General features: G+C 40.3%; 1 protein-coding gene across 1 annotated transcript in view; it reads right to left on the reverse strand.

The window, feature by feature from the left end:
- Positions 1-326: 326 nt before the first annotated feature.
- The window catches only part of CAGE1 (cancer antigen 1), a 49,622-nt gene continuing 22,365 nt past the window's right edge, over positions 327-27,583 (reverse strand). Inside the window, exons 4-11 of the mRNA XM_036868440.1 lie at positions 27,279-27,428; positions 24,659-24,769; positions 22,659-22,739; positions 22,339-22,446; positions 5,228-5,332; positions 4,553-4,623; positions 3,577-3,645; positions 327-569 (exon numbers count right to left, since the gene is read on the reverse strand). Coding sequence (XP_036724335.1) covers positions 491-569; positions 3,577-3,645; positions 4,553-4,623; positions 5,228-5,332; positions 22,339-22,446; positions 22,659-22,739; positions 24,659-24,769; positions 27,279-27,428 — 774 coding nt within the window. The 3' untranslated portion in view covers positions 327-490. The remainder of the gene's footprint in view (positions 570-3,576; positions 3,646-4,552; positions 4,624-5,227; positions 5,333-22,338; positions 22,447-22,658; positions 22,740-24,658; positions 24,770-27,278; positions 27,429-27,583) is intronic.

Genomic DNA, 27,583 nt, shown 5'->3' on the forward strand with positions numbered 1-27,583 from the left:
CACAAAGGTAACACGGCATGTGCAAAACATTGCAAGTGTTAGATATGGTTGGGGTGTACGATGAGAAGGAGGAAGCAGTGAACGAGAAGCCTGGATAGGAAGGCGAGGGCTAGACCACAGAGGACCTCTATGCCAGCTAAGGAGCTGGATTTGGTTCTGAATGCACCTGGGAAGCACTGAAGGGTCTCATGTAGGGGAGGAGCATAACCAGGTTTTGCTTCTGCACAGCCACTCTGTCTACCCCGTGGAGGGTGGAGCCAACTGGAGGCAGAGCCACGAGTAAGCAGACGACTGTGACAGGCCAGATGAAAACGATGAGGCCCTGACATGAAGCAGTAGCCGTGGGGATGAAATTAAGGCTTCCAGTTACAGAACCAACTACAATCAGAGGCAAAAGAGGCCCTCATCTGAGGGCAGAGGGGAAAGCTAAGCTGAACATTACTGAAACATAACTTCAGGAACTCATATTTAATTTTGTGTAATTTGACAATTACATGGGAATATAGCATTCTTTATAATTATCATCAGTATGACCTACCACGGTCATGGACTTCGGATGACTTCTCAGTCTGCAGGAAACAGAAAGAGAATAATGTAAAACAAACAAACAAACAAGTGGCGGGTGGTGGTGAGGAGGACTAAAATAGAGAACATAGTGAACAAGGATGCCATTATTTAAAGTTTTCTTTTCCTCACTTTTCAAAGAGAAACTGTCATTTGGGATAGAACTATGAGACCCTAAAAGATTAAGATAAAGTTTTTCAATATGTAAAATATGGATCATTCTCAACTGCAATTAAATAAAAATATTGAGCCTCAGTATTGTTATGTTTTAACATTCTCCTAGATTTACTTAGGATAAGATTCTGGCTATGACTTGAAAACCTAATGAATCTCCTTGAAGTGATAAAGAACTAGAGGCCAAAAAAAAAAAAAACTAGAGGCCAAAACAAGACATCTGAGACTATTAAAGTGCTCACTTTTCTCTCCCTATTTCTCACTGTTTCCACTTCTAAAGACAACTGGCAAAAGCAGCACCAGAATTTTGAGCCAATGCAGAGGTGGTCTAAAGCGTGCTTGCATGCTGACTTGACTGAGGCCCATCGGTCAAGGGGAGGCTCATGGATGGTGCGTGTTTGCGTGCCGACTTGACTGAGGCCCATCGGTCAAGGGGAGGCTCGTGGATGGTGCGTGTTTGCGTGCCGACTTGACTGAGGCCCATCGGTCAAGGGGAGGCTCGTGGATGGTGCGTGTTTGCGTGCCGACTTGACTGAGGCCCATCGGTCAAGGGGAGGCTCGTGGATGGTGCGTGTTTGCGTGCCGACTTGACTGAGGCCCATCGGTCAAGGGGAGGCTCGTGGATGGTGCGTGTTTGCGTGCCGACTTGACTGAGGCCCATCGGTCAAGGGGAGGCTCGTGAATGGTGCGGGGCTGAAGGCTGATGTGAGTCTGAAGTTCTCTAAGAAACGGTCTTCTCAGCTAGAAAGGGCCTGAGAGCTCTTCCACGCCACCTCACACCTTTGCTTCAAGGCCACTCTAAGTCTATATAAATGGGCCTCAAATCTACTGTGAAGATAGGCCAAGTATAAGTACACAAATATCTGAACTAGTGAAATGTGTGAATTTAGAAGCAAATTTTCTTATTGCAAAATAATGCCAGAAAAAAATATTCCACAGTTTCTTTCAGCAACTCAGAGAAGATTCACATTCAGTTCAAACTAGCGATTACTGAGCATCTGTAATATGCCAGGCATCAGATCATATTCTTTCATATTAGGGAGAAAATCATAGTTAAACTATCACTTTGCAAATAATAGTGTAAACCTGCTAAAGGCTTTTGATTTTCAAAACATAGTTGTATTTGCAAATGGTATTCGGAACAAACATGACCCACGATATAATGAAAATGCAACTTTCATGTCTGCTCCCCACTTTAGCCTTTTTTTTATTTTTTGTTTTTTGGGGGTTTTCTTGGCCACACCACATGGCACGTGGGATCCCTGGCATGTGGGATCTTAGTTCCCCAATCAGGGACCAAACCACGTGCCCTGCAGTGGGAGCTCAGAGTCTTAACCACTGGACAGCCAGGGAAGTCCCTACTTTAGCCTTTTTTCACTCAGGGGAGCTCTTCCCCATTGCTGTTGGCTGAATATGCAGCAGGCCCAGTGATTTTTTTTGCTCTAAGGTAACAATCAGCCCTCACTGTGAAGGATTAAGCACAGCTCAGTTCAGTTCGATGCCCAGTGTTAAATATTAATCGGTCCTTTAACCTTCACTCAGGAGAACTTCTCATCCGTCTCCCTCAGCTAAGGCTTGTAGTTGGTGGACACCACCTGCCCCTGAAGGTCAATCTCTGCGCCCTCCTCACTCCCCACCTCCTCCCTTTGCAGAAGGAGGGAGGACAAGTAAAGCGATAAGACATTTTTACTTGGCTGGGTGGCTTCACAGTCTCTGGGATTGGCTGATTCTTTCTCTTGGAGCTTGCCACTGCCAGGGACCCCTGCCCTACAGTTCCCTGGGCCCAGGCTGAGGCATCTCTCTTCCGGTGGTCACCTGATACTGCTGCACCAGCCCCTAAGAATGTGCTGCTCCCTTTCCACTTCTTGCTGCTGGCATCCCACCAGGCAGCATTCAGCCGAGCCCAAGATGACTCAGATCTTACCTGCATGGTTCTTAAGAAACTGTCACAGACATTCTTTGTCCTGATGACAAGCTCAGGGAGAACAGGCCACCCAACTCAGCCCCTCTGTCGTGCTGCCTGCCACACCTTGCTTTAATTTTCTCCGTCACTGATCCTCCCTTTCCTAAATGTGTTTAGGAAACACATTTCAAAGTTCCTTAGGTGATCTCCCAGAGACCCCTCACAAGGCTTTAGCTAAAAGAGGTAGAATGACTTGGGGGTGACGGGAGCTCATGACACGACAGAGTCAAAGAAATCTCTTCTGCAATTTTCCCCACACTCCAGACGTTTCATATACTGGATCTGGTCAAGGGATATGAGTCATGAAAAAGGTTCTTTGAAATTTCCCTCAGAACCTCTGCACACCGGGCAAACTCACTCTCGTTTTGGGAATCGGTAAATATTTAACTAGCATCTTAAGAAGTAGGTCAGGAAGAGTCCCATTTTAACATCCTGCTATGGTCTGAATCAACCCCATAGGGTTTGTGCATATACCTTGTAGCATCAAATACTGAGAGTTGAGAGTCTTCTAAAATAACGGATTATAAGATTTCACATTAGTGTAAGAAAATCTGATCATAAGATCTGGTCTGCTATATATTTACATCAGGGTAAGCTGTTTTATTGTAGACAAAATCTTAGCTCATAATCTGTATAGTATTTTTCTTAGAGATAATCATAAGTTCCATGAGAGCAGGTAACCAGGCTTTCCAATTCAGGTCCTACAAAAAACATCTATCAAAGAAACTATTTTGTGCTAGGCAAAATACCAAGCACTTTTATATAATTTATATTAAACTGAGATAAGGAAAAGGGTTTTTTTTTAAATGTATAACATTATTATGCATATATTCTATAGTTAAAGACATTATTATTTAGAAAAAGAAACAACTTACCTTGGTTTTCTGGCTCTCTCTCTGGGCCTTCTAATTAAATCTTCCAAATGTTTATTTCTCTCTTCTAAACTGAAAGAAAAAACAACTGAATTTTATGACTAAAATGGACTTTTCTAGGCTAACATTTTGCTAATTTCATTGGAGGATTTGAGTAGATAAATTTCATGGTGGTCTAGTTCTCTATACATCATCCATCCATCTTGCTTTATGGGAATCTGGAATTCTTTCCAAGCAACTCAAATTATTATTATTTTTTTGTCTGCGTTGGGTCTTCGCTGCTGTGCGCGGGCTTTCTCTAGTTGCGGTGAGCGGGGGCTACTCTTCGTTGTGATGCACGGGCTTCTCATTGCGGTGGCTTTTCTTGTTGCGGAGCATGGGTTCTAGGCGCACGAGCTTCAGTAGTTGCAGCACGCGGGCTCAGTAGCTGTGGCTCACGGGCTCTAGAGCGCAGGCTCAGTAGTTGTGGCACATGGGCTTAGTTGCTCTGTGGCATGTGGAATCTTCCCAGACCAGTGATCGAACCCGTGTCCCCTGCATTGGCAGGCGGATTCTTAACCACTGCGTCACCAGGGCAGTTCCTGAATCTCATTCTAATGAGAAAGTTTATTTGGTACTTGATATGTTTCATTTGGGGTGCATTCAAAAACTTTTGTGAATAAATTCTAAGCATAGCAATGTTACTTTACTTGAATACCATGGTAATATCCTCTAAAATTCTCGGATGTTTCTCTGTAATTTCTTAACCTCGCTCCCCCGACCCCCAAGTCAAAGGGAGTTCTGAGAAAGGAAGATGAAATTCTGCTTGTTCAAGTAGTCCAGACACTAGGCACACTAAATATATCATTGAAGAATGGTCTTAACTTACAAAACAGCACATTTTCCTCTTTCTAGGAGTCTAAAAAATGAACTTAGCAAGCCAGGGAGCAAAATATCAGCAAATGTTTACAAAATTAAAAATTAAGCTTTTTCAACTTACTGTGCAATCTGGGAGTTCGATATCATGAGCCTTCGGTCAGCACATTCGATAATTTCTTCGTATGATGTAACCTTGAAAAAATTAGCTAAAACAATTATTCTGTGATAAATTCTAGGATATTTATTTAATTTTGCTTTTTAAGAATCTGTACAAGTTGAAGTTCAATTATATGGCTCCCATGAATGAAAGTTTTACAATAGGCAGAACATCTTCCTTACATTTTGAAATCAGGAATATGAATACAAATAGAATTGTAATGTGCCTGTTCATCATGCAGAAAAAGTGAAGTGTCAAAAAGCGGACAACTGTAGCAGCAAGTCAACTGTGATCCCTGCACGTGGTGTGGGTCTCAACCCAGGCTTTCAGTCCACGTGGTTAAAGTTCATGCAGTTTTCAAAAGGTAAACTAGCACACTATGTTGGCAAGATTTAGAGTGACCCTCAACATGAAGCAGCAATACTAAGACCTGAAAGTGCTGACAGCACAAGGACAGATACACACAATGTTCTTTGCTAGCTTTCAGCTAAAAGGCTAATGGAAGGTCATTATGAAGTGAAAGGAATCAATACAAATGTATTACATCACCCCTCAGATCCTTTTTAGCACCAAAATTCTATCGTTTTAATATTTCACACAGTTTTAAAAAGACAAATATTTACGTAAGAAAATGTGTACCTTATTTATTAAGTTGCCTAAATGTCTTTGATACTTGTCATTTTCTTCAATGAGTCTGTTGCAGTGGTCTTCTTTTAACTCTAGAAGATTTCCCAATTTTGCAATCTATGGAGAAACACCGGTAAAAATACTGACCTGGAAACTTCCATGAAAACCACGTGTGGATGCTAAGAACAAATCAGAACAGTGAGCTATACTTTATTCCAATATTCTCTTAAACTGATTTGTACCATAGGTGAATCGAGACATGCTATGAACCAGGTCCTAGTTTGATTGCACTTAGAACTGATGAGCAGAAATTAAAACAATATTTCAGCTTTCCTCCAATTTAATACTATGAAACAGCTTTGCAAATAATTAAACACCTGTTAGTGAATACAAATACTTATTAGCCCCAAATCTTCATTACCTTCTTTCCATATATAAACAATGGGTAGACATATTTGATTCTCTCTGAAGTAAAGCACTGATGTTGGGCTTGATGATGCATTTTCAGGTTTGATAAATATTCTCAAATATTCTCAAATATGCATAAATGAGAGTTTTGTTTTTTTTTAAGGTTCTGCTCAATGTATGTCACATTCTGACTTATGGTCCAATTTTTATTTGCAAAAAAATTTTTAACAATTTAAAAATTGTATTTCTAAAAGTGACATCTAGGATTAATTATCAGGAAAAGGTATTCACAAGTCCCTGAACAGTTACCTTAATTTTCAAAGCAATTATAGAAAAGGACAGAAATGTTCCCATTAAATAACAATGATAATAATGGCCATCAATATTCTAATGCTTATTTAAATATTCTTATTTACATATGCTTACACGTCTGTAGTGAGATACCCTGGAGGAAGCAATGGCAACACAAATTTGCTGCAGCCACACAGCAGCTTTCTTGTTCTTTCTCTTTACATAAATATATTAATGGAGACAATATCAAATCAGGGGTCCCAGTCCTCTGACTACACACATTATTTAAGGTAGGGAGTATAGATGTCACCTCACTTCAGCAGACCCAAGGTGAAGAGAATTTAAAAGATTTTTTAAAGGACGTGTCTAGAAGTAGAAAAGACTAAAATCTCTACTTATCAACTATTAGCATTGGGCTTTTCCCATTCCATTCCTTTGCATCTCCTCATGGCATCCTGGAGGGTGGGGTTCCTCTCTTAGCTTCACATACCTCATGACAGTTTACTGAAGCAGCATGGAATTCCTTCTCACTTCTGTTGTTTTTTTTGTTTGTTTTTTGTTTTTTTTTTTAATTACAGACTTAATGGCACATCTTGAATTTCTTTACTGGCTTTCAAGATCAAAGTAATAACCCTTTTAAGTCCTCAGATTGATTTTTAAAAATTTGCTAGCCTCAGATTACAGAAAGAAGAGCAAAGGAGTTCTTAAAGATTGTTTATTTTAACGATAAAAGAATTGCTCCGTAAAAGCCAGTTTTGGGGATTACAGTGAAAGGTAATCCAAAATTTTAAGTTTCTGCTAAAGAGTGTAGGGTTTAACCATTTTAAGAGCATAACTGTCATACAATAAACTGCATATATTTATAAAGTGTACAGTTTGATGTTTTTATCTATGAATACAACTGTGAAACCATCACCGCAATCAACATAATGAACATATCCACCCGCCCCCTGACCAAAGTTTCCTCTTGCCTCTTGATAACCCCTCCCTCCTGTCTGTCCTTCCCTCACTCCCATACTCTATGCCAGCCCTAGGCAAACACCCATCTGCTTTCTGTCATGACTGATTAGTTTGCATTTTCTAGAATTTTATGTAACAGAACCAAGGGGTATTTACTCTTATCTGGCTCCTTTCAGTCAGCATAATTATTTTGAGATCCATCTAGGTTACACGTGTATCAGTAACTCACCCCTTTTTCTTTTTTTTCTTTTTTAATTATCATTTAAATTTTATTTATTTTTTTATACAGCAGGTTCTTATTAGTTGTCTATTTTATACATATTAGTGTATACATGTCAATCCCAATCTCTCAGTTCATCTCACCACCACCCCCCCTGCCACTTTTCCCCCTTGCTGTCCCTATGTTTGTTCTCTACATCTGTGTCTCCATTTCTGCCCTGCAAACTGGTTCATCTGTACAATTTTTCTAGGTTCCACATACATGCATTAATATATGATATTTGTTTTTCTCTTTCTGACTTACTTCACTCTGTATGACAGTCTCTAGACTCATCCACATCTCTACAAATGACCCAATTTCATTCCTTTTTATGGTTGAGTAATATTCCATTCTATATATGTACCACATCTTTATCCATTTGTCTGTTGATGGGCATTTAGGTTGCTTCCATGACCTGGCTATTGTAAACAGTGCTGCAATGAACATTGGGGTGCATGTGTCTTTTTGAATTATGGTTTTCTCTGGGTATATGCCCAGTAGTGGGATTGCTGGGTCATATGGTAATTCTATTTTTAGCTTTTTAACGAACCTCCATACTGTTCTCCATAGTGGCTGCATCAATTTACATTCCCACCAACAGTGCAAGAGGGTCCCCCTTTTCTCCACACCCTCTCCAGCATTTGTTGTTTGTAGATTTTCTGATGATACCCATTCTAACTGGTGTAAGGTGATACCTCATTGTAGTTTTTTTTTTTTTTTTTTTTAATTTATTTTTTGGCTGCACCGTGCAGCAACCAGGGATTGAACCCACACCCCCTGCACTCGGAGCAGAGTCTTTTTTTTTTTTTATTTATTTATTTATTTATTTATTTATTTATTTATTTATTTATTTATTTATTTATTTATTTATTTATTTATTTATTTATTTATTTATGGCTGTGTTGGGTCTTCGTTTCTGTGCAAGGGCTTTCTCTAGTTGTGGCAAGCGGGGGCCACTCTTCATCGCGGTGCGCGGGCCTCTCACTATCACGGCCTCTCTTGTTGCGGGGCACAGGCTCCAGACGCGCAGGCTCAGTAATTGTGGCTCACGGGCCTAGCTGCTCTGCGGCATGTGGGATCTTCCCAGACCAGGGCTCGAACCCGTGTCCCCTGCATTAGCAGGCAGATTCTCAACCACTGCGCCACCAGGGAAGCCCCTCATTGTAGTTTTGATTTGCATTTCTCTAATAATTAGTGATGTTGAGCAGTTTTTCATGTGCTTCTTGGTCATCTGTATGTTTTCTTTGGAGAAATGTCTATTCAGGTCTTCTGCCCATTTTCTGATTGGGTTTTCTTTTTTTTCTAATATTGAGCTGCATGAGCTGTTTATATATTTTGGAGATTAATCCTTTGTCCATTGATTCATTTGCAAATATTTTCTCCCATTCTGAGGGTTGTCTTTTTGTCTTGTTTGTAGTTCCCTTTGCTTTGCAAAAGCTTTTAAGTTTCATTAGGTCCCATTTGTTTATTTTTGTTTTTATTTTCATTACTCTGGGAGGTGGATCAAAAAAGATCTTGCTGTGATTTATGTCAAAGAGTGTTCTTCCTATGTTTTCCTCTAAGAGTTTTATAGTGTCCGGTCTTACATTTAGGTCTTTAATCCATTTTGAGTTTATTTTTGTGTATGGTGTTAGGGAGTATTCTAATTTCATTCTTCTACATGTAGCTGTCCAGTTTTCCCAGTACCACTTATTGAAGAGACTGTCTTTTCTCCATCTTATATCCTTGCCTCCTTTATCATAGATTAGTTGACCATAGGTGCGTGGGTTTATCTCTGGGCTTTCTAGCCTGTTCCATTGATCTATATTTCTGTTTTTGTGCCAGTACCATATTGTCTTGATTACTGTAGCTTTGTGGTATAGTCTGAAGTCAGGGAGTCTGATTCCTCCAGTTCCATTTTTTTCCCTGAAGACTGCTTTGGCTATTTGGGGTCTTTTTTGTCTCCATACAAATTTTAAGATTTTTTGTTCTAGTTCTGTAAAAAATGCCACTGGTAATTTGATAGGGATTGCACTGAATCTGTAGATTGCCTTGGGTAGTATAGTCATCTTCACAATATTGATTCTTCCAATCCAAGAACATGGTATATGTCTCCATCTGTTTGTGTCATCTTTGATTTCTTTCATCAGTGTCTTATAGTTTTCTGAGTATAGGTCTTTTACCTCCTTAGGTAGGTTTATTCCTAGGTATTTTATTCTTTTTGTTGCAATGGTGAATGGGATTCTTTCCTTAATTTCTCTTTCTGATCTTTTGTTGTTAGTGTGTAGGAATGAAAGAGATTTCTGAGCATTAATTTTGTATCCTGCTACTTTACCAAATTCATTGATTAGCTCTAGTAGTTTTCTGGTGGCATCTTTAGGATTCTCTATGAATCCTATCATGTCAGCTGCTAACAGTGACAGTTTTACTTCTTCTTTTCTAATTTGTATTCCTTTTATTTCTTTTTCTTCTCTGATTGCCATGGCTAGGACTTCCAAAACTATGCTGAATAAGAGTGGTGAGAGTGGACAACCTTGTCTTGTTCCTGATCTTAGAGGAAATGGTTTCAGTTTTTCACCATTGAGGACGATGTTGCCTGTGGGTTTGTCATATATGGCCTTTATTATGTTGAGGTAAGTTCCCTTTATGCTTACTTTCTGGAGGGTTTTTATCATAAATGAGTGTTAAATTTTCTTGAAAGCTTTTTCTGCATCTACTGAGATGATCATATGGTTTTTCTTCTTCAATTTGTTAATACAGTGTATCACATTGATTGATTTGCATATATTGAAGAATCCTTGCATTCCTGGGATAAACCCCACTTGATCATGGTGTATGATCCTTTTAATGTGTTGTTGAATTTTGTTTGCTAGTATTTTGTTGAGAATTTTTGCATCTATATTCATCAGTGATATTGGTCTGTAATTTTCTTTTTTTGTAGTACCTTTGTCTGGTTTTGGTATCAGGGGGATGGTGGCCTCATAGAATGAGTTTGGGAGTGTTCCTTCCTCTGAAATTTTTTGGAAGAGTTTGAGAAGGATGGGTGTTAGCTCTTCTCTAAATGTTTGATAGAATTCACCTGTGAAGCCATCTGGCCCTGGACTTCTGTTTGTTGGAAGATTTTAATCACAGTTTCAATTTCATTACTTGTGATTGGTCTGTTCATATTTTCTATTTTTTCCTGGTTCAGTCTTGGAATGTTATACCTTTCTAAGAATTTGTCCATTTCTTCCAGGTTGTCCATTTTATTGGCATAGAGTTGCTTGTAGTAGTCTCTTAGGATGCTTTGTATTTCTGCGGTGTCCGTTGTAACTTCTCCTTTTTCATTTCTAATTTTATTGACTTGGGTTCTCTCCCTCTTTTTCTTCATGAGTCTGGATAAAGGTTTATCAGTTTTGTTTATCTTCTCAAAGAACAAGCTTTTAGCTTTATTGATCTTTGCTGTTGTTTTCTTTGTTTCTTTTTCATTTATTTCTGCTCTTTTTATGATTTTTTTCCTTCTACTAACTTTGGGTTTTGTTTGTTCTTCTTTCTCTAGTTCCTTTCTGTGTAAGGTTAGATTCTTTATTTGAGATTTTTCTTGTTTCTTGAGGTAGGCTTGTATTGCTATAAACTTCCCCCTTAAAACTGCTTTTGCTGCATCCCATAGGTTTTGGATAGTCATGTTTTCATTGTAATTTGTCTCTAGGTATTTTTTGATTTCCTCTTTGATTTCTTTTTTTTTTTTAATTCTCAGGCCCCACCCCAACTTCCTGAATCTGTGTCTCAGAATTGGGTGATTGTGAGGCATGCTCGGGGTTTTTTGTTTGTTTTTGTGGGTTTTTAAAAAATTTTATTTATTTATTTATTTATTTATGGCTGTGTTGGGTCTTCGTTTCTGTGCGAGGGCTTTCTCTAGTTGCGGCAAGTGGGGGCCACTCTTCATCGCAGTGCGCGGGCCTCTATCGCGGCCTCTCTTGTTGCAGACACAGGCTCCAGACGCTCAGGCTCAGTAGTTGTGGCTCACGGGCCTAGTTGCTCCGCGGCATGTGGGATCTTCCCAGACCAGGGCTCGAACCCATGTCTCCTGCATTGGCAGGCAGATTCTCAACCACTGAGCCACCAGGGAAGCCCCTCTTTGATTTCTTCAGTGATATCTTGGTTATTTAGTAATGTATTGTTTACCCTCCACGTGTTTGTGTTTTTTACATTTTTTTCCCTGTAATTGATTTCAAGTCTCTTAGCGTCATGGTCGGAAAAGATGCTTGATATGACTTCAATTTTCTTAAATTTATCAAGGCTTGATTTATGACCCAAGATGTGATCTATCCTGGAGAATGTTCCGTGTGCACTTGAGAAGAAAGTGTAATCTGCTGTTTTTGGATGGAATGTCCTATAAATATCAATTAAATCTATCTGGTCTATTGTGTCATTTAAAGCTTGTGTTTCCTTATTAATTTTCTGTTTGGATGATCTGTCCATTGGTGTAAGTGAGGTGTTAAAGTCCCCCACTATTATTGTGTTACTTTCAACTTCCTCTTTTATAGCTGTTAGCAGTTGCCTTATGTATTAAGGTGCTCCTATGTTGGGTGCATATATACTTCTAATTGTTGTATCTTCTTCTTGGATTGATCCCTTGACCATTATGTAGTGTCCTTCCTTGTCTTTTGTAACATTCTTTATTTTAAAGTCTATTTTATCTGATATGAGTATTGCTACTCCAGCTTTCCTTTGATTTCCATTTGCATGGAATATCTTTTTCCAACCCCTCACTTTCAGTCTGTATCTGTCCCTAGGTCTGAAGTGGGTCTCTTGTAGACAGCATATAGATGGGTCTTGTTTTTGTATCCATTCAGCGCACCTGTGTCTTTTGGTTGGAGCATTTAATCCATTCATGTTTAAGGTAATTATCGATATGTATGTTCCTATTACCATTTTCTTAATTGTTATGGGTTTGTTTTTTGTAGGTCTTTTTCTTCTCTTGTGTTTCCCACTTAGAGAAGTTCCTTTAGCATTTGTTGTAGAGCTGGTTTGGTGGTGCTGAATTCTCCTAGCTTTTGCTTGTCTGTAAAGCTTTTGATTTCTCCGTTGAATCTGAATGGGATCCTTGACTGGTAGAGTAATCTTGGTTGTAGGTTCTTCCCTTTCATCACTTTAAATATGTCCTGCCACTTCCTTCTGGCCTGTAGAGTTTCTGCTGAGAAATCAGCTGTTTACCTTATGGGAGTTCCCTTGTATGTGATTTGTCATTTTTCCCTTGTTGCTTTCAGTAATTTTTCTTTGTCTTTAATTTTTGTCAATTTGATTACTATGTGTCTCGGTGTGTCTCTCCTTGGGTTTATCCTGCCTGGGACTCTCTGCACTTCCTGGACTTGGGTGGATATTTCCTTTCCCATGTTAGGGAAGTTTTTGACTATAATCTCTTCAAATATTTTCTTGGGTCCTTTCTATCTCTCCTCTCCTTCTGGGACCCCTATAATGCGAATGTTGTTCTTGTTCATTCTTTTTTCTTTTTTCTGTTTCACGGCTGTGAATTCCACCATTCTATCTTCCAGGTCACTTATCCGTTCTTCTGCATCAGTTATTCTGCTACTGATTCCTGCTAGTGCATTTTTCATTTCAGTTACTGTATTGTTCATCTCTGTTTGTTTGTTCTTTAATTCTTCTAGGTGTTTGTTCTTTAATTCTTCTAGGTCTTTGTTAAACATTTCTTGCATCTTCTCGATCTTTGCCTCCATCTTTTTTCCGGGGTCCTGGATCATCTTCACTATCATTATTCTGAATTCTTTTTCTGGAAGGTTGCATATCTCCATTTCATTTAGTTGTTTTCCTGGGGTTTTATCTTGTTCCTTCATCTGGTACAAAGTTCTCTGCCTTTTCATTTTGTCTATCTTTCTGTGAATATGGTTTTTGTTCCACAGGCTGCAGGATTGTAGATCTTCTTGCTTCTGCTGTCTGCCCTCTGGTGGGTGAGGCTATCTAAGAGGCTTGTGCAAGCTTCCTGATGGGAGGGACTGGTGGTGAGTAGAACTGGGTGTTGCTCTGGTGGGCAGAGCTCAGTAAAACTTTAATCTGCTTGTCTGCTGATGGGTGGGGCTGGGTTCCCTCCCTGTTGGTTGTTTGGCCTGAGGTGACCCAGCACTGGAGACTACCCGGCTCTTTGGTGGGGCTAATGGTGGACTCTGGGAGGGCTCATGCCAATGAGTACTTCCTAGAACTTCTGCTGCCAGTGTCCTTGTCCCCACAGTGAGCCACAGCCACCCCCCGCCTCTGCAGGAGACCCTACAACACTAGCAGGTAGGTCTGGTTCAGTCTCCTATGGGGTCACTGCTCCTTCCCCTGGGTTCTGATGCGTGAACTACTTTGTGTGTGCCCTCCAAGAGTAGAGTCTCTGTTTCCCCCAGTCCTGTCAAAGTCCTGCAATCAAATCCCCCTAGCCTTCAAAGTCTGATTCTCTAGGAATTCCTCCTCCTGTTGCTGGACCCCCAGGTTGGGAAGCCTGATGTGGGGCTCAGAACCTTCACTCCAGTGGATGGACTTCTGTGGTATAAGTGTTCTCCAGTTTGTGAGTCACCCACCCAGCAGTTATAGGACTTGATTTTCTTGTGATTGTGCCCCTCCTACCGTCTCATTGCGGCTTCTCCTTTGTCTTTGGATGTCGGTTATCTTTTTTGGTGAGTTCCAGTGTCTTCCTGTCGATGATTGTTCAGCAGTTAGTTGTGATTCCAGTGCTCTCGCAAGAGAGAGTGAGGGCACGTCCTTCTACTCCGCCATCTTGAACCAATCTCCAACTCACCCCTTTTTCATTCCTGAGTAGTATTTCAGTGTATGCATGTACCACAATTTGTTTATCCATTTATCTGTTGATAGAAATTTGAGTTGCCTTCAGTTTTTGGCTATTATAAATAAGGCAGCTAGGAACCTTTGTATAAACATAGGCTTTCATTTCTCTTGGGTAAATAAAACACCTAGGAGTAGAATGATGGTAAGTACATGTTTAACTTTTTAAGAAACCACCAAAATGTTTTCCGAAGTGGCTGTACCATTTTACATTCCCACCAGCAGTGGATGAGACCTGTAGTTGCTCTGTATTCTCACCAATCCTTGGTATGGCCAGTCTTTTTAACAGACATTCTAACAGGTGTGTAGTGGTATTCACTGTGGTTTTAATTTGCCTCTTAATGATGCTGAGTATCTTTTCATGTGCTCATTTGCCATCCATGTATCTTCTTAGTGACGTGTCTGTTAAAACCTTTTTGCCCATTTAAAAAATTTGGTTGTTTGTTTTCAAGGATTCTTTATATATTCTAGATACAAGTCCTTTATCAGATCTGTGATTTGAAAATATTTTCTCCCAGTCCGTGACTTGTCTTTTCATTAAGAGCTCATTATTTTAAAGTTAAAAAAAAATATTTCAAAATAGAAAAGTTTTGGAAGACAGTCTATTAAAATCAAATCACTGGAAAAGTCTAAAACATTTTTCTGAAAGCCTATCAAAAGGCACTTTTTAATGTAGACATAGAGAATGGACTTGAAGACACGGGGTGGGAGGGGGAAGCTGGGGCAAAGTGAGAGTAGCATTGACATATATACGCACTACCGAATGTAAAATAGCTAGTGGGAAGCAGCCGCATAGCACAGTGAGATCAGCTCAGTGCTTTGCGATTGCCTAGAGGGGTGCAATAGGGAGGGTGGGAGGGAGGTTCAAGAGGATATGGGGACATATGTATGCATATGGCTGATTCACTTTGGTGTACAACAGAAACGAACACAGTATTGTGAAGCAATTATACTCCAATAAAGATCTATTAACAAAAAAAGGCACTTTTTAATAAACAAGGTCTAACAAGACCTCCCCTAACCCCGGGGTGCCTGAGGGCTGAGAGCAGATGTGGCAGCACTCTCTCCCAGCCCCCCTGGTCCCCTTTCCTGAGGGGCCTGCCCGTGAGTGCCAGGGCCGTGGTGCAGATGCAGACCCACAGAAGTTGGGATGGGCCTTGTCAGTCATCTAGGAGAAGCGGGTTCCAAGGGCAGGGTGGAGTTTGGTGGAGGAAGAGCACCGTGCCTGGCCCTGCCCAAAGCAACATGCACTTGACCGTAGTGGAGGAGGAAGTCCTCTTGGAAAGCTGCCCCCCTGCACTGTGAGAACAGCAGGCACTGAGAGGCAGGAGAGCAGTGGCTGCTGGTTTGGGAGGAGGTCCGCTGGGTCCAGGCGGGCTGCTCAGACGTGAATTCCTGTAGAGGAGGAGTTCCTGGATTGGGTCCCCTCTGTGATCCCCCGTATTCTAGATTTGTGGACACAGTTCCATGTTGATAATATATGGACTTGCCCCAATATATTATGGGACACTGAAATCCAAAACACTAAAGCAAATGAGGTCAACATATCATGTATTAGTTTCCTGCTGCTGCTATAACAAATGATCACAAACTCAGTGGCTTAAAACTATGCACACTTATTACCTTATAGTTCTGTTGCTTAGAGGTCTGACAGGTGTCTCACTCAGCTAAAGTCAAAGTGTCAGCAGGGCTGGTTCCTTTCTGAGGCTTTAGGGGAGACTTTCCAGCTTCCAAAGGCTGCCCACATTTCCTCAGTTTGGGTCCCTCCCTGTCTTCAAAGCCAGCAATGCTGCGTCTCTGACATCCTTCAGTGGTCACGTCTCTCTACAACATTGCTGGGAAGATTTCTCCACTTTTAAGGATAGTTGTGATTAGACTGGGCACATCCTGATAATCCAGGGTAGTCTATCTTCACACCTAAAGGTCCTTGATTTCATCATGCCTGCAACGTCCCTTTAGCCATAATTGCTAGCTTTCTTGTTTCATTAAGGAATGCAAAGTCCCTTTTGCCATGTTCGCAGAATAGGGCATGGACATCTTGGGAGGCCATCATTGTGTCTATCACACCCCTGAGAGGAGCACTGAGGGCTGCTGTGACCTGAGGTACAACAGCCTGGCCTATACAGTCAGGGTATCTGGCTCTACCTAGTTCATGGTTCCAGGCTTCCTAAGAGGCTTTTGCTTGTCTTACACTCTGCTAGTGTCAACTCACAGAGAAAGTGTGTCAAGGTAGCTAGGGGGAACCTACTGTATAGCACAGGGAGCTCAGCTTGGTGCTCCGTGATGACCTAGATGGGTGGGATGGGGTGGGGAGGGAAGTCCAAGAGGGAGGGGATATATGTATACATATAGCTGATTCGCTTCACTGTACAGCAGAAACTAACACAACATTGTAAAGCAATTTTACTCTAATTAAAAAAAAAAAAAGAAAAGAAAAGAAAGTGTGTCAAGGTAGAAATAATACCATGACAGCGATGCATCAGTCATCATTATGAACAGTCCTGGAGACTGGGGTATCTGAAGGCTGGCTGATTGACTGATTCCCCAGTTCTTTACACAAAGGTTTTGAGATTGAATATATGCAATAAAATATAAATTAAAAATAAACAATTAGACCAGAATGTACAGAACAGATAAAGAACAACAGGCGGATATGAAGCCAGTTAAGCCCTGAGCTACAGCACCATGCTTTCGGAACTAAACTTCCTGGTAGCCAAAGCAAACAGGAACCTGGTCAGTTACATGATTTTCATTATTCATGCGATGAAAACACACCTGCTTCTAAGAAAAGCTTTTCCTAGTAGGCCTGAAGTCTCAAAGGACGTTCTCATCCAAGTGGCACTAAGGGAAGCAGCAATCTTTTTACAACAAATGGAAAAAGATGTTTCCTAGGATTGTTGAGGGCATAAAACACCAAAACACAACTCAGTAAAAGCAATTCTGTGAGGGCCAAGATAGCGTGTTCCAAGCAGCAACTTTCTGATAACAAACATGATCCAGGTTGTAACTCAATAAGTATTGAAATGAATATATGAACAACACGCACACAAAAAATGGAATAGAACAGGATAGAATATGAAACTGGCGTTTTTTCTGTGTGTGGGCATATAGGTATCCGATCAAGATGTAAAATGTGTTTTTACTGCGGGTTACTGCTAGAGGAATGATAGGATGGCACACATAACCCTTCAGAGATACAGGAATCCTTACACACGCTCCTCCTAAGAGTTGGTCGGCAGATAGATTGAGGTTATATCCTCTGAAAAGGGTCTGCAGCGCAAATATTGTTTCTTGCGCTGGCTTTAGAATAGGATTTAGGGAAATCAGAACCAGGAAGGTGAGGAATAGGGTCAGAGCATCAGAGGAATGCCCAGGGAGCTTGGGAAAACAAGGAAATAGGTGGTAAGGTTGACATCTTCTCTGGAAACCGAGGAGCTGGGGTTCCACCTGGTGGCACAGCCCTCCCACCTGTTTGACCTGAATCCTAGTGAACCCAGACCCTTCCTCAGGAGATTGGTCAGTAACACCAATGTAAAGTATACTCAAGGTGATACTGTGCCCAAATGTAGGAGCTGGCAGGTATGTTTCATAGTTCAGAGGGATCATGAGACAAGGGACTACGGTTATTTTCTTTTGGAATACCTAGAAAAATTTTCCTAGAGTAGTAATTTTATGCTTTACATATTTGTTCTTTTCTTATTTTTATGGCTACAGGACATAACATGAAAATAAAAATAATTATATATATATATATATATATGATGCTTCCTTCTGAGTATTTCTTTACAAGTTAACAAACTTCTAATTTTAAAGGCTACCAAAATAATAAATTAGGTAAATGGGTTTTTTGTTTTTTGTTTTTGGCTGTGCTGGGTCTTCGTTGCTGCGTGCGGGCTTTCTCTAGTTGTGGCGAGCAGAGGCTACTCTTTGCTGTGGTGCACAGGCTCTAGGTGCGTGGGCTTCAGTAGTTGTGGCACATGGGCTCAGCAGTTGCAGCTCGTGGGCCACAGAGCACAGGCTCAGTAGTTTTGAGGCACAGGCTTAGTTGCTCTGCGGCATGTGGGATCTTCCCGGACCAGGGCTTGAACCTGTGTCCTTTGCTTTGGCAGGTGGATTCTTAACCACTGGACCACCAGGGAAGCCCAAATTAGGTAAATGTTTTATGTAATATATAGAGTGCTAAAGTGAAGTGGTATATTTTAGGACAGTATTTTAGTTTTGTTTTTTTTTTATATATAAATTTATTTATTTATTTTTGGCTGTGTTGGGTCTTCGTTGCTGCGCATGGACTTTCTCTAGTTGCAGTGAGCAGGGGCTACTCTTCATTGCAGTGCGTGGGCTTCTCACTGAGGTGGCTTCTCTTGTTGTGGAGCACGGGCTCTAGGCGCACAGGCTTCAGTAGTTGTGGCACGTGGGCTCAGTAGTTGTGGCTTGCGGGCTCTAGAGTGCAGCCTCAGCAGTTGTGGCACATGGGCTTAGTTGTTCCACGGCATGTGGGATCTTCCCGGACCAGGGCTCGAACCCGTGTCCCCTGCATTGGCAGGCGGATTCTTAACCACTGCGCCACCAGGGAAGTCCAGTATTTTAGTTTTTAATCTTCAACTAGTCTACAATAATGGTTAAAGGATATCTTCTATAATACTGGTTAGAGAATATCTTCTTTTTTAAAAATAAATGTATTTATTTATTTATTTGCCTGCGTTGGGTCTTCGTTGCTGTGCGCAGGCTTTCTCTACTTGCGGTGCGCGGGCTTTCTCTAGTTGTGGTGAGCGGGGGCTTCTCATTGTGGTGGCTTCTCTTGTTGCAGAGCACAGGCTCTAGGTGCACGGGCTCAGTAGCTGTGGCACACGGGCTTAGTTGCTCCACAGCACATGGGATCTTCCCAGACCAGGGCTTGGACCCGTGTCCCCTGCATTGGCAGGCGGATTCTTAACCACTGGACCACCAAGGAAGTCCAAATTAGGTAAATGTTTTATGTAATATATAGAGTGTTATAGTGAAGTGGTATATTTTAGGATAGTATTTTAGTTTTTAATCTTCAACTATTCTACAATAATGGTTAAAGGATATCTTCTATAATACTGGTTAAAGAATATCTTATTTTTTACATGTATATGTATAACTGAATCACTTTGTTGTTCACCTGAAACTAACACATTGTTAATCAACTATAGTCCAATATAAAATAAAAATTTAAAAAAGAGTATCTTATTTTTATAAAAAGGTTCCTATTTTACAGAAGATGGGATCTAGGAGGAACTTGAGGGGTCAACCTTATTAGCCCCCCTTGAACTCGGAATGTCAGCAGTGTTAACTGGACTCTTGCCTCTTCCCTCTGACCAAATCCCTGACTTTGGTGTACCTTATCAAGGCCTTGTAGGACCAGGAGACAGTTTGCACTTGAAAGTTAAACATCCAGCTGGCTAGAGCCAGCAGGAAGGCAAAGCTGGGGTCCTGTCTCAGGATGGAGGAGGGCAGGAGGCTCCTGGGGCAGCCAATAAGATCAGAATTGTGAAGAAGAACCAAAGGCAAGGGTCAGAAGGACCACAGGAGCAGCACATGAGAAAGCATGAGAGGAGGTGCAAGCCACCAAATTTAACTCTGGCAGACCTAGTCTTCCTGGCCTAGAGTTCCTTGGAGAATGAGGAGTGAGCCTTCTAGAGCACACTTCTGCACTTTAAAACCAAAGAACAAAACTAAAGCCCTTTTCACTTTGGAAAATTCCAAAACATATACAAAAGTAGAGAGAGTAGTATAATGAACCTCCATGTACCCATCACTTAACTTCAACAATTATCAACATTTTTCCAGTATTTTTTCATCTGTCTCCAACTTCCCACCCCCCACTCTCACTCTGCCACCTTTTAAATTTCTTGGAGTATTTTAAAGCAAAGCTAGCCATCATGTTAGTTCACTCATAAACACTTCTCAGTATGTATCACTAACAGACAAGGGCTTTTAAAAACACAATGATACCACTATCACATCTATTAAAATTAACAATAAATTCTCAATAGCATCTAACACCCAGACTGTGTTCGGTTTTCTGCTGCTATCTCACGAATATCTTTGTGAAATGGGTGTGTTCAAGCCAGGATCTACACACGATGCGTTTGCTTGATTTGTCTCAGGTCTCTAATCTCTGAGTCTAGAACAGCTCTTCCTCTCCTCTCCCTCCCCTTCCTTGTGCCAATTGTTTATGGATTAGAATTTCTCACGTTCTGGATTTTTATCATGGTCAACTTAACATGGTTCTTTATCCTGTCAGCTGGTCATGTGGTCTAGAAGCTTGCTTTCAGAACAGGTGGTTCAGGTGAGAACACCTCACGCACAGTGCCCCGTTCCCTCCTGCATCCCGTCAGGGGCATGTCTCACCTTCTGTGTGGTTGAGGCAGACAAGGGGGCTCTGGTGTTTGTCATTAACAGGTTCCTATGAGCCTTGAACTTAAACATTTTAGCAGCCATTGTAATTGCCTGGATTCCTTATTTCATTCAGGGATGCAAAATGAAATTTTCTGCAGGTGTGTCTTCTCTTGCTTTTAATAGCTTATATTCTTCCATGAAGACCTCTCCCTCATCAATTATTTGGTTTCTCTGAGATACGGTTTGTACAAGAAAGTCTGCAGCACATGTTAAAAGCGACACAGTGTGTCTGAGCACTTCCGTTTGTGTCCTTTTCCTCACTCCAGCTTCCCACCCGGGGAAGATCAAGGTCCACTCCCATCCTTTTTATGCCTGAAGCACAGAAGCTGGTGATAGAGCCAGAGCTTACCACGTGCCCTACTCTCATCCGCCCACTAACAGTCTGGTCACCGTCCTCTGTGCTTCTCCCACCAGGACGCCATCGGTTCCTCCTCTGATCTCCTCTGCCGGATGCTCGTCACTGTATATCTCTTTTTAAAAATGTTCCCTTTAGTCCTCATAAATAATTATCTATGTATCGCATCTACTTTTCTAGATTCCTTGGAAGCAGGACTCATGTTTTTTTTTTTATAAATTTATTTTATTTATTTTTGGCTGCATTGGGTCTTCTTTGTTGCACGTGGGCTTTCTCCAGTTGCGGCGAGCGGGGGCTACTCTTCATTGAGGTGGCTTCTCTTGTTGCGGAGCACGGGCTCTAGGCGCGTGGGCTTCAGTAGTTGTGGCTCACGGTCTCTAGAGCACAGGCTCAGCAGTTGTGGCGCACGGCATGTGGGATCTTCCCGGACCAGGGAAGCTGCTCCACGGCATGTGGGATCTTCCCGGACCAGGGCTCGAACCCGTGTCCCCTGCATTGGCAGGTGGATTCCCAACCACTGCGCCACCAGGGAAACCCAGGGCTCATGCTTGATTTATCTATCTTCATAGCGACTAGCCCTGCTTAACCTTTCGTGGGAAGTGAACAATTACTTATTTAATGAAAAAAATGAACAAATTAGAAAAGAAGAAACCTTTAAGCCCTCACCACGTTGGACTTTTTTTTCTCTCTTAAAGATGAATGGGTGTGTAATGAATTTAGTACAGAATGCCGATTTTAATTAATTTATCATTAATTATTAATTAATTTTAATTAATTAATTATTTAATTTTTTGGCCAGACTGCTCGGCTTGCAGGATTTTAGTTCCCCGACCAGGGATTGAACCCGAGTCCTTGGCAGTGAAAGCACTGAGTCCCAACCACTGGTCTGCCAGGGAATTCCCTGATTTTTAATAAGTTAGAAATATGATGATAGACTTCTCTAGCTATTAAAAAATAAATTATGTTAACCTCTTTTTAATTAAGGTGGGATCCAAATGGGCTGTAACTTTCTAGATACCAAGATATTTTTATGTTCTTCCCATGTATTTTTCCTGTTTTATCTGCCTTTATCTTAAATTTTCCAGCTTTATTGAGATATAATTGATGTAACACTGTGTAAGTGTAAGGTATAAAACGTGTTGATTTGATACACTTATATATTGCAAAATGATTACCACCATAGCTTAGCTAACATCTCCATCCCCTCACATAATTACCATTTCCTTGTGATGCCTTTATCTTTAGATGCCATCTAAAGTATGAGTGCCATTTTCCAAAGTACATCCCTTAATCATGATTGCTGTAGACACCTGTTGCTATAAGAATAGTGGTAGCATATGCAACAATGTGCTCCATCCTCTATGAAAAACTGCACATATTTGAAAATTTCTGCATTTTGAAAGAAAAAATCTGATTAAACAGAAATCAGGTGGGACAATATTTAAAATTTCAAAACCTGAAAATGCAAACTTCAATTGTATATTTTTGTGGGTGAATAATGCTGCTACTATGCCAGTGTGTGACCATTTCAATGAGCAAAATTTCTGAAGGTTGATAATTTCCTGAACTTGTTAATAAAATGGTGTTGTATATAAAAATGCTAGCAAAGCAACAAAAGGTGTTTCTTACCAAGAAATCAAGCTCTTCGTTTAGGTTGTGGTACTGATCCAGTTTGGCTCCCAGTAAGACAGGTACGTCTCCGACATTCTTGGCTTCATTTGAATCAAAGTCTGTAACCTGAAATGAAACATATTTGTACTCACTTCCAATATGTTCACACTCCTTGGAACATTTGACAATGAATATGTTATTAGTTTAACCATCAGAGAGATCTCCAGTGGTTTCAATAACAGATGTGTAGAACTTGGAGTCAGAATGATTTCAATGTTAAGTATCTAAAATTGTATTTTTGTATGTTAAAGATAGTACATAGTGAATGTTTAACTCACCTCAGTATCCTGATCTTGAAATGATTTTTCATTAGCAATTAACTCTCTGAAAGCTGTGATTCTGTCTTTATGTTTCAGTAGCTAAGGAAAAAAGCATTTTCTATTTCAGAGGAGAGGAAATAAAACTACATTCCATAACATTTATAATAAAGTCACCAAACCATGCACAGTCCCTGGTCTCCAAAGGTGTCTTGTTTTTAAAGCTCTTGTGTAGCAGAGAGTTCACACAGCAGGCCTGAGACTGCTGTCCTTAGAAAGGCCTGCTCTCCAGACTGCCCTCTGACTGGCATCTAGGAACTTGGATTGTGGGAGGGTTTCCATCATTTCCTGATATGAAGGCTCACTGTGCCTAACCTATTTGTACAAAGAACGTTTATGCTGAATACCCCTTTCCTTCGGGAGGGTCTGGAATTTTGGTACGTGGCAGGCAGAGGGCGCCTACCCAACCAGCCTCCAATCAAAACCCTGGACACTCAGTCTCCAATAAGCATCCCTGGGAACATTTCACGCATGCTGCACAGGTCACTGCTGGCGAAAGGAAGTGCACCCTGTGTGACTCACTGGGAAAGGACTCTTGGAAGCTTGGATCTGGTTTCCTCTGGACTTTGCCCTACGTGCTTTTTCCCTTTACTGATTTTGCTCTGTATCCTCTCACGGTAATAATACATCATAGCTGTGAGAACAACTATGTGCTAAGTCCTGTGAGTCCAGTAAATCATTAAACCTGAGCGTGGGCTTGGGATCTCCAGAGAGCTTATCCTAATATTCAATTGTTTTTACAGCCAGGCTATTAAAATTCTTCTTTAAAGAAAAAAAATTAGCCAAATTTTTCTAGATGCAATTTATAGTCCTTTCTCCTTGTTTATTTGTTTGTTCCATGTAATAACAATAAATCTTAACATTCAATATTCTAACTCCTCCAAATATTAGTGAGGGCTGCACAGAATTTTTTTTTTTTTTTTTACTATGAACACTTTCCAGAAAAGAGGAGAAACTTTAATGAACGCCCAGGTAACTATTATCCAGTTTCAACTACTAACAGTTAACGGTCAGCCTTGTATCGTTAATACCCCAGCCACTTCCTCTTCCCTGCAACTCCCTTCACTGAATCAAATTACACACATCATATTATTTCATCTGCCAGTATTACAGGAATGACACAGAAATTTACCAAGAGAACATAAATATCTGAAATGGTATTTTTATAACATCCTACTCGAATCCTCAACTGGGTGTATTTCTGAAGACTGGTTTAAGAAGTGGAGGCCAGTAGTTTCTCTGCCTGTCTGTTTATTCCTTAGTCCTTTTCTCTAGAGGTTAGCTAAGAGACAAAGAGATTCCGCAGAATACCTGCAACAAATTTTCTATCCACCTCAGTTCAGAGAAGTCATTTCCTGATAATGCAGCACTGAAATTGAATCCCAGATTTAAATACATTTTTTTTCCTTTAGCCAGATAAATTAGTCACTTCTGTATTCCTTTCAGATTAAAAGCGCACACATTCATGTCCTGTTATCACTTTCTCTGTATAACTGACTCTCCTCATTCTCTCTCTCCATCCCTGCACCACTACACCAGGAAAAGAATGATTGAAGAAATTCCAAGAGCCTCTTCCCTTACCCTTGTCCCACTTGAGAAATAAAATTTGTTTTCAATGTATTCATTATTCCAAGTGATAAAGTTTGTAATCACTATAGAAATGTCAAAATACACTCTTCTTCAGGAATCAGTAGTACCATACAAAAGTGAAAAAACAATCATACCAATTTTTTGGTAGATGAATGAGATTTTCTAATACATACTTATGTTATAAAACAAGTCAAATGTTGAACGGTGTATCTCCTTAGTGAGGGCCAAAGTAAAGCTAATCTTGCCCCCCAAAATAATTCTTTAAAAAAATCCAAAATTTTAGGAGCCTCTTTATACTTTTACATGACCTTTTTCTGTCTTTTTTTCACTAAAAATGATACAATTTTTAGAATGAAGAATACATACAGTACCTCTTTATCTAACTTTTTCTTTTTAAGATGAAAACTCTTCAATTTTTGTAGCATGATATCACTAACTTTCTCATTCTCTTTGAAATGTTCGGCATCGGGATTGGTGATGTCCTAAGGGTAACATTTTGAGAAGCTATATTAAAAAGTTTTCAGTAAAGTTAAAAGGAGGAAGGAAAGAACACAAATGAAATAAATCTCCCTTCCAAAATAAGTGGATAAACCAAAGGAGATAAAATCATATTGAACTCAATTCTTCAATTACTCATCGTAAGCCATCTAATAAAGGGTTAATGTGGAAAGAATTCATATAGATTCACACTTGTATATAAATTGTTATTGGGACAAATTAGTATAACCACTGGGAAGTTAATAACTACACATGCTTATATACTCATACATACATCTGCTCTTAGCCTAGTCAGTTTACAAATCCAAATTTTAGACAAATTGTTATACCTGACACCAGAACAATCAGACATCCTCAACAATACTGAAACTCTAGATATTTCAGTGGCACCCACATTCCACAAGAATGAAGATACTTGGACCAATATAACCTAAGGGTCAAAAGTGCATGCATTACTTACTTAGGAAGTAAGTAAGATTAAATGAGGTTAGAAGGATGGGGCCCTCATCTGAAAGGACTGTGGTCTTAAAAGGAAGAGAAAGAGATCTTTCCCTCTCTCTCTCTCTCTCTCTCCCTTTCTCCCTCTCAACCATGTGAGGATACAATGAGAAGGCAACCATCTGTAAGCCAAGAAGAGAACTCTCATCAGGAACTGAACTGGCTGGCATCTTGATCATGGATATTACAGCCTCCAGAACCACTACAGGAAAATAAATTTCTGTTGTTTAAGCCACCCAAGCTGACTAAGACAAGAAGATAGTTTCTTTGTTTGCTTTTAATAAGACAGACTTGGTTTCAAATTCTGCCTTAGCTAACTCTCTAAATCTTAGTTTCCTGTCTGTAAAAAATTATTAACCTATCCCAAAATCCATTTTTAGAAATACAGTTTATAATACATATAAAGCAGTTATTATAGAATTTAAAAAATGATAAATATTATTATTTTGTTTTATTCATCATTTAAATAAATTGTTTAGCAAATCATAGACTGTTGTAACTTAAAGAGAACTTAAATAATACATATTTATATACAAATTCATCATTAATAAATGGCTTTTCAGAAAGAAAAAAAAAAAGTGCATGCATTACAGTCAGACTACTTGGGTTTGTATCTGAGTTCTGTCACTTAACCATCTGAGTTCTGTCACTTAACCACTTGACTTTGGACAAGAAACTCAATGATTCTAAGCCTCAGTTTGTTTTTCCGTGTTAAAAAAAAAAAAGTCTGATAATGTAAAAACTGGTGTAAGAATTGAATGAGATAACCCATGAAAAGCAGGGTCAACTTAAATGCCTCCAAGGACAGGTTGGGAAGTCAGCAAATATTTGTTGAGTGCCTGTTAAGGGCTTACCCTGCATTAGGCAGAGGGCATCTGACATATGGAGTCTCTGATCTTGAAGGCTTAAGCAAACAGATATTTGTTTGGCCTGGGATGAAATCTACTAAGAAGAGGACTGATGACGCACTCCCTTACTGAGAGGTCCTGTACAGAAGAAGCAGACAGCAAATAAGACTGAGAAAGAACAGCAGCCTCCAGTGAGGCAGGAGAAAGCCAAGCAAATATGGTAAGAAAGCAGACGTCCGAAGGGGCAAGGTGGGGTGGAAAAGGCTACGGCAGAGAAGAGTTTGTGCCATATTCAAGTTCAAATATTAAAGACAAAACTTCAGGTGGATACAGTCTATGGGCCACCACTTTGTGATCACTGCTAAAAATGCTTAGCTTGGTTTCCAGCATTCAATAAATGCTAGTGTGCAACAAATTTTAGCTAAAAGAAAGCAGGAATAAAGGTTGTGTTGGATCCGGAACATTGCAAACTCATGTCCCCAAATTTTGGCTCAGAGGAGTGCACTGAAGCTCAAAGAAATGTACAATGATCAGAGGGAAGAGGAAGAAAGACAGCTTAATAACTGAGAAGCTATCAAGTGTCATGCCCTTAAAATGTTCTCTCATTAAAATGTAGTGTTTGTAACCTCCCAGGGCAGCAGCAAATATCACTTCAGCTAAGGCTGAGAAAGGAAAATTTACTTGGCCAGGTCACACAACAGCAAGGTGGTGAAGCCGTGCCTTGAACTCACCAGACACTAACTTCATTTTTCATCTACTAATTAATGTACACAGCTCTGCACTGCCCAACCCCTGCCCCAAAGCTGCATTTTAGATCGGGTAAACAGCTCATTTGTGTGAACAATCTCTCATCACAGGCGGCCCTGAAGCACAAGACTGTTACTCTGAGGGAGTTTTCCTGAAATGTGGAAAGCACTGAGGGAAGGGTTTTGCCTGAAGTTTTTATTTTTTTAATCTTATTATATTATCTTACTATAGATTTGTGGGAATTAGGTGTTGAAGAAAGAAAGAAGCAGTGGGAAGAAGGAAGGGCTGATTGGTTGGTTTAAGGATCTGTATTTTTACTTCCATTTTTTTTCTTTCACAACTTAATTGTCCAACCTTGATATCTCTTCTCCCAGTAAAAAATATGATTTTTTCTAATTACCTGGCACATGAGAAGTCGTACCATCAGAGCCAGAAGATTGCAAATTTTGGAGGTCAGCTGCGAAGTTCTTTTCATGTCTGGGGGATTCAGGCTCTCTCCTTCACAAGGTGAGTGATTCAGGAACAAATTAGAATGTATCATCTTTGCATCCTACATGTACACAATTCAGATTTGCCACAATAAAGACAAAGAATCTGGATTACTTTTTAGGTAAAATGCTGAATAAAATACCACTCTTAAAAACTCAGAGCAGTGGTTCTCAAACTTTTTGATTCTCAGGATGCCTTCACACTCTTAAAAATTAT

The sequence above is a fragment of the Balaenoptera musculus genome, chromosome 11, assembly GCF_009873245.2.
Source record: "Balaenoptera musculus isolate JJ_BM4_2016_0621 chromosome 11, mBalMus1.pri.v3, whole genome shotgun sequence".
Classification (NCBI taxonomy): Eukaryota; Metazoa; Chordata; class Mammalia; order Artiodactyla; family Balaenopteridae; genus Balaenoptera; species Balaenoptera musculus.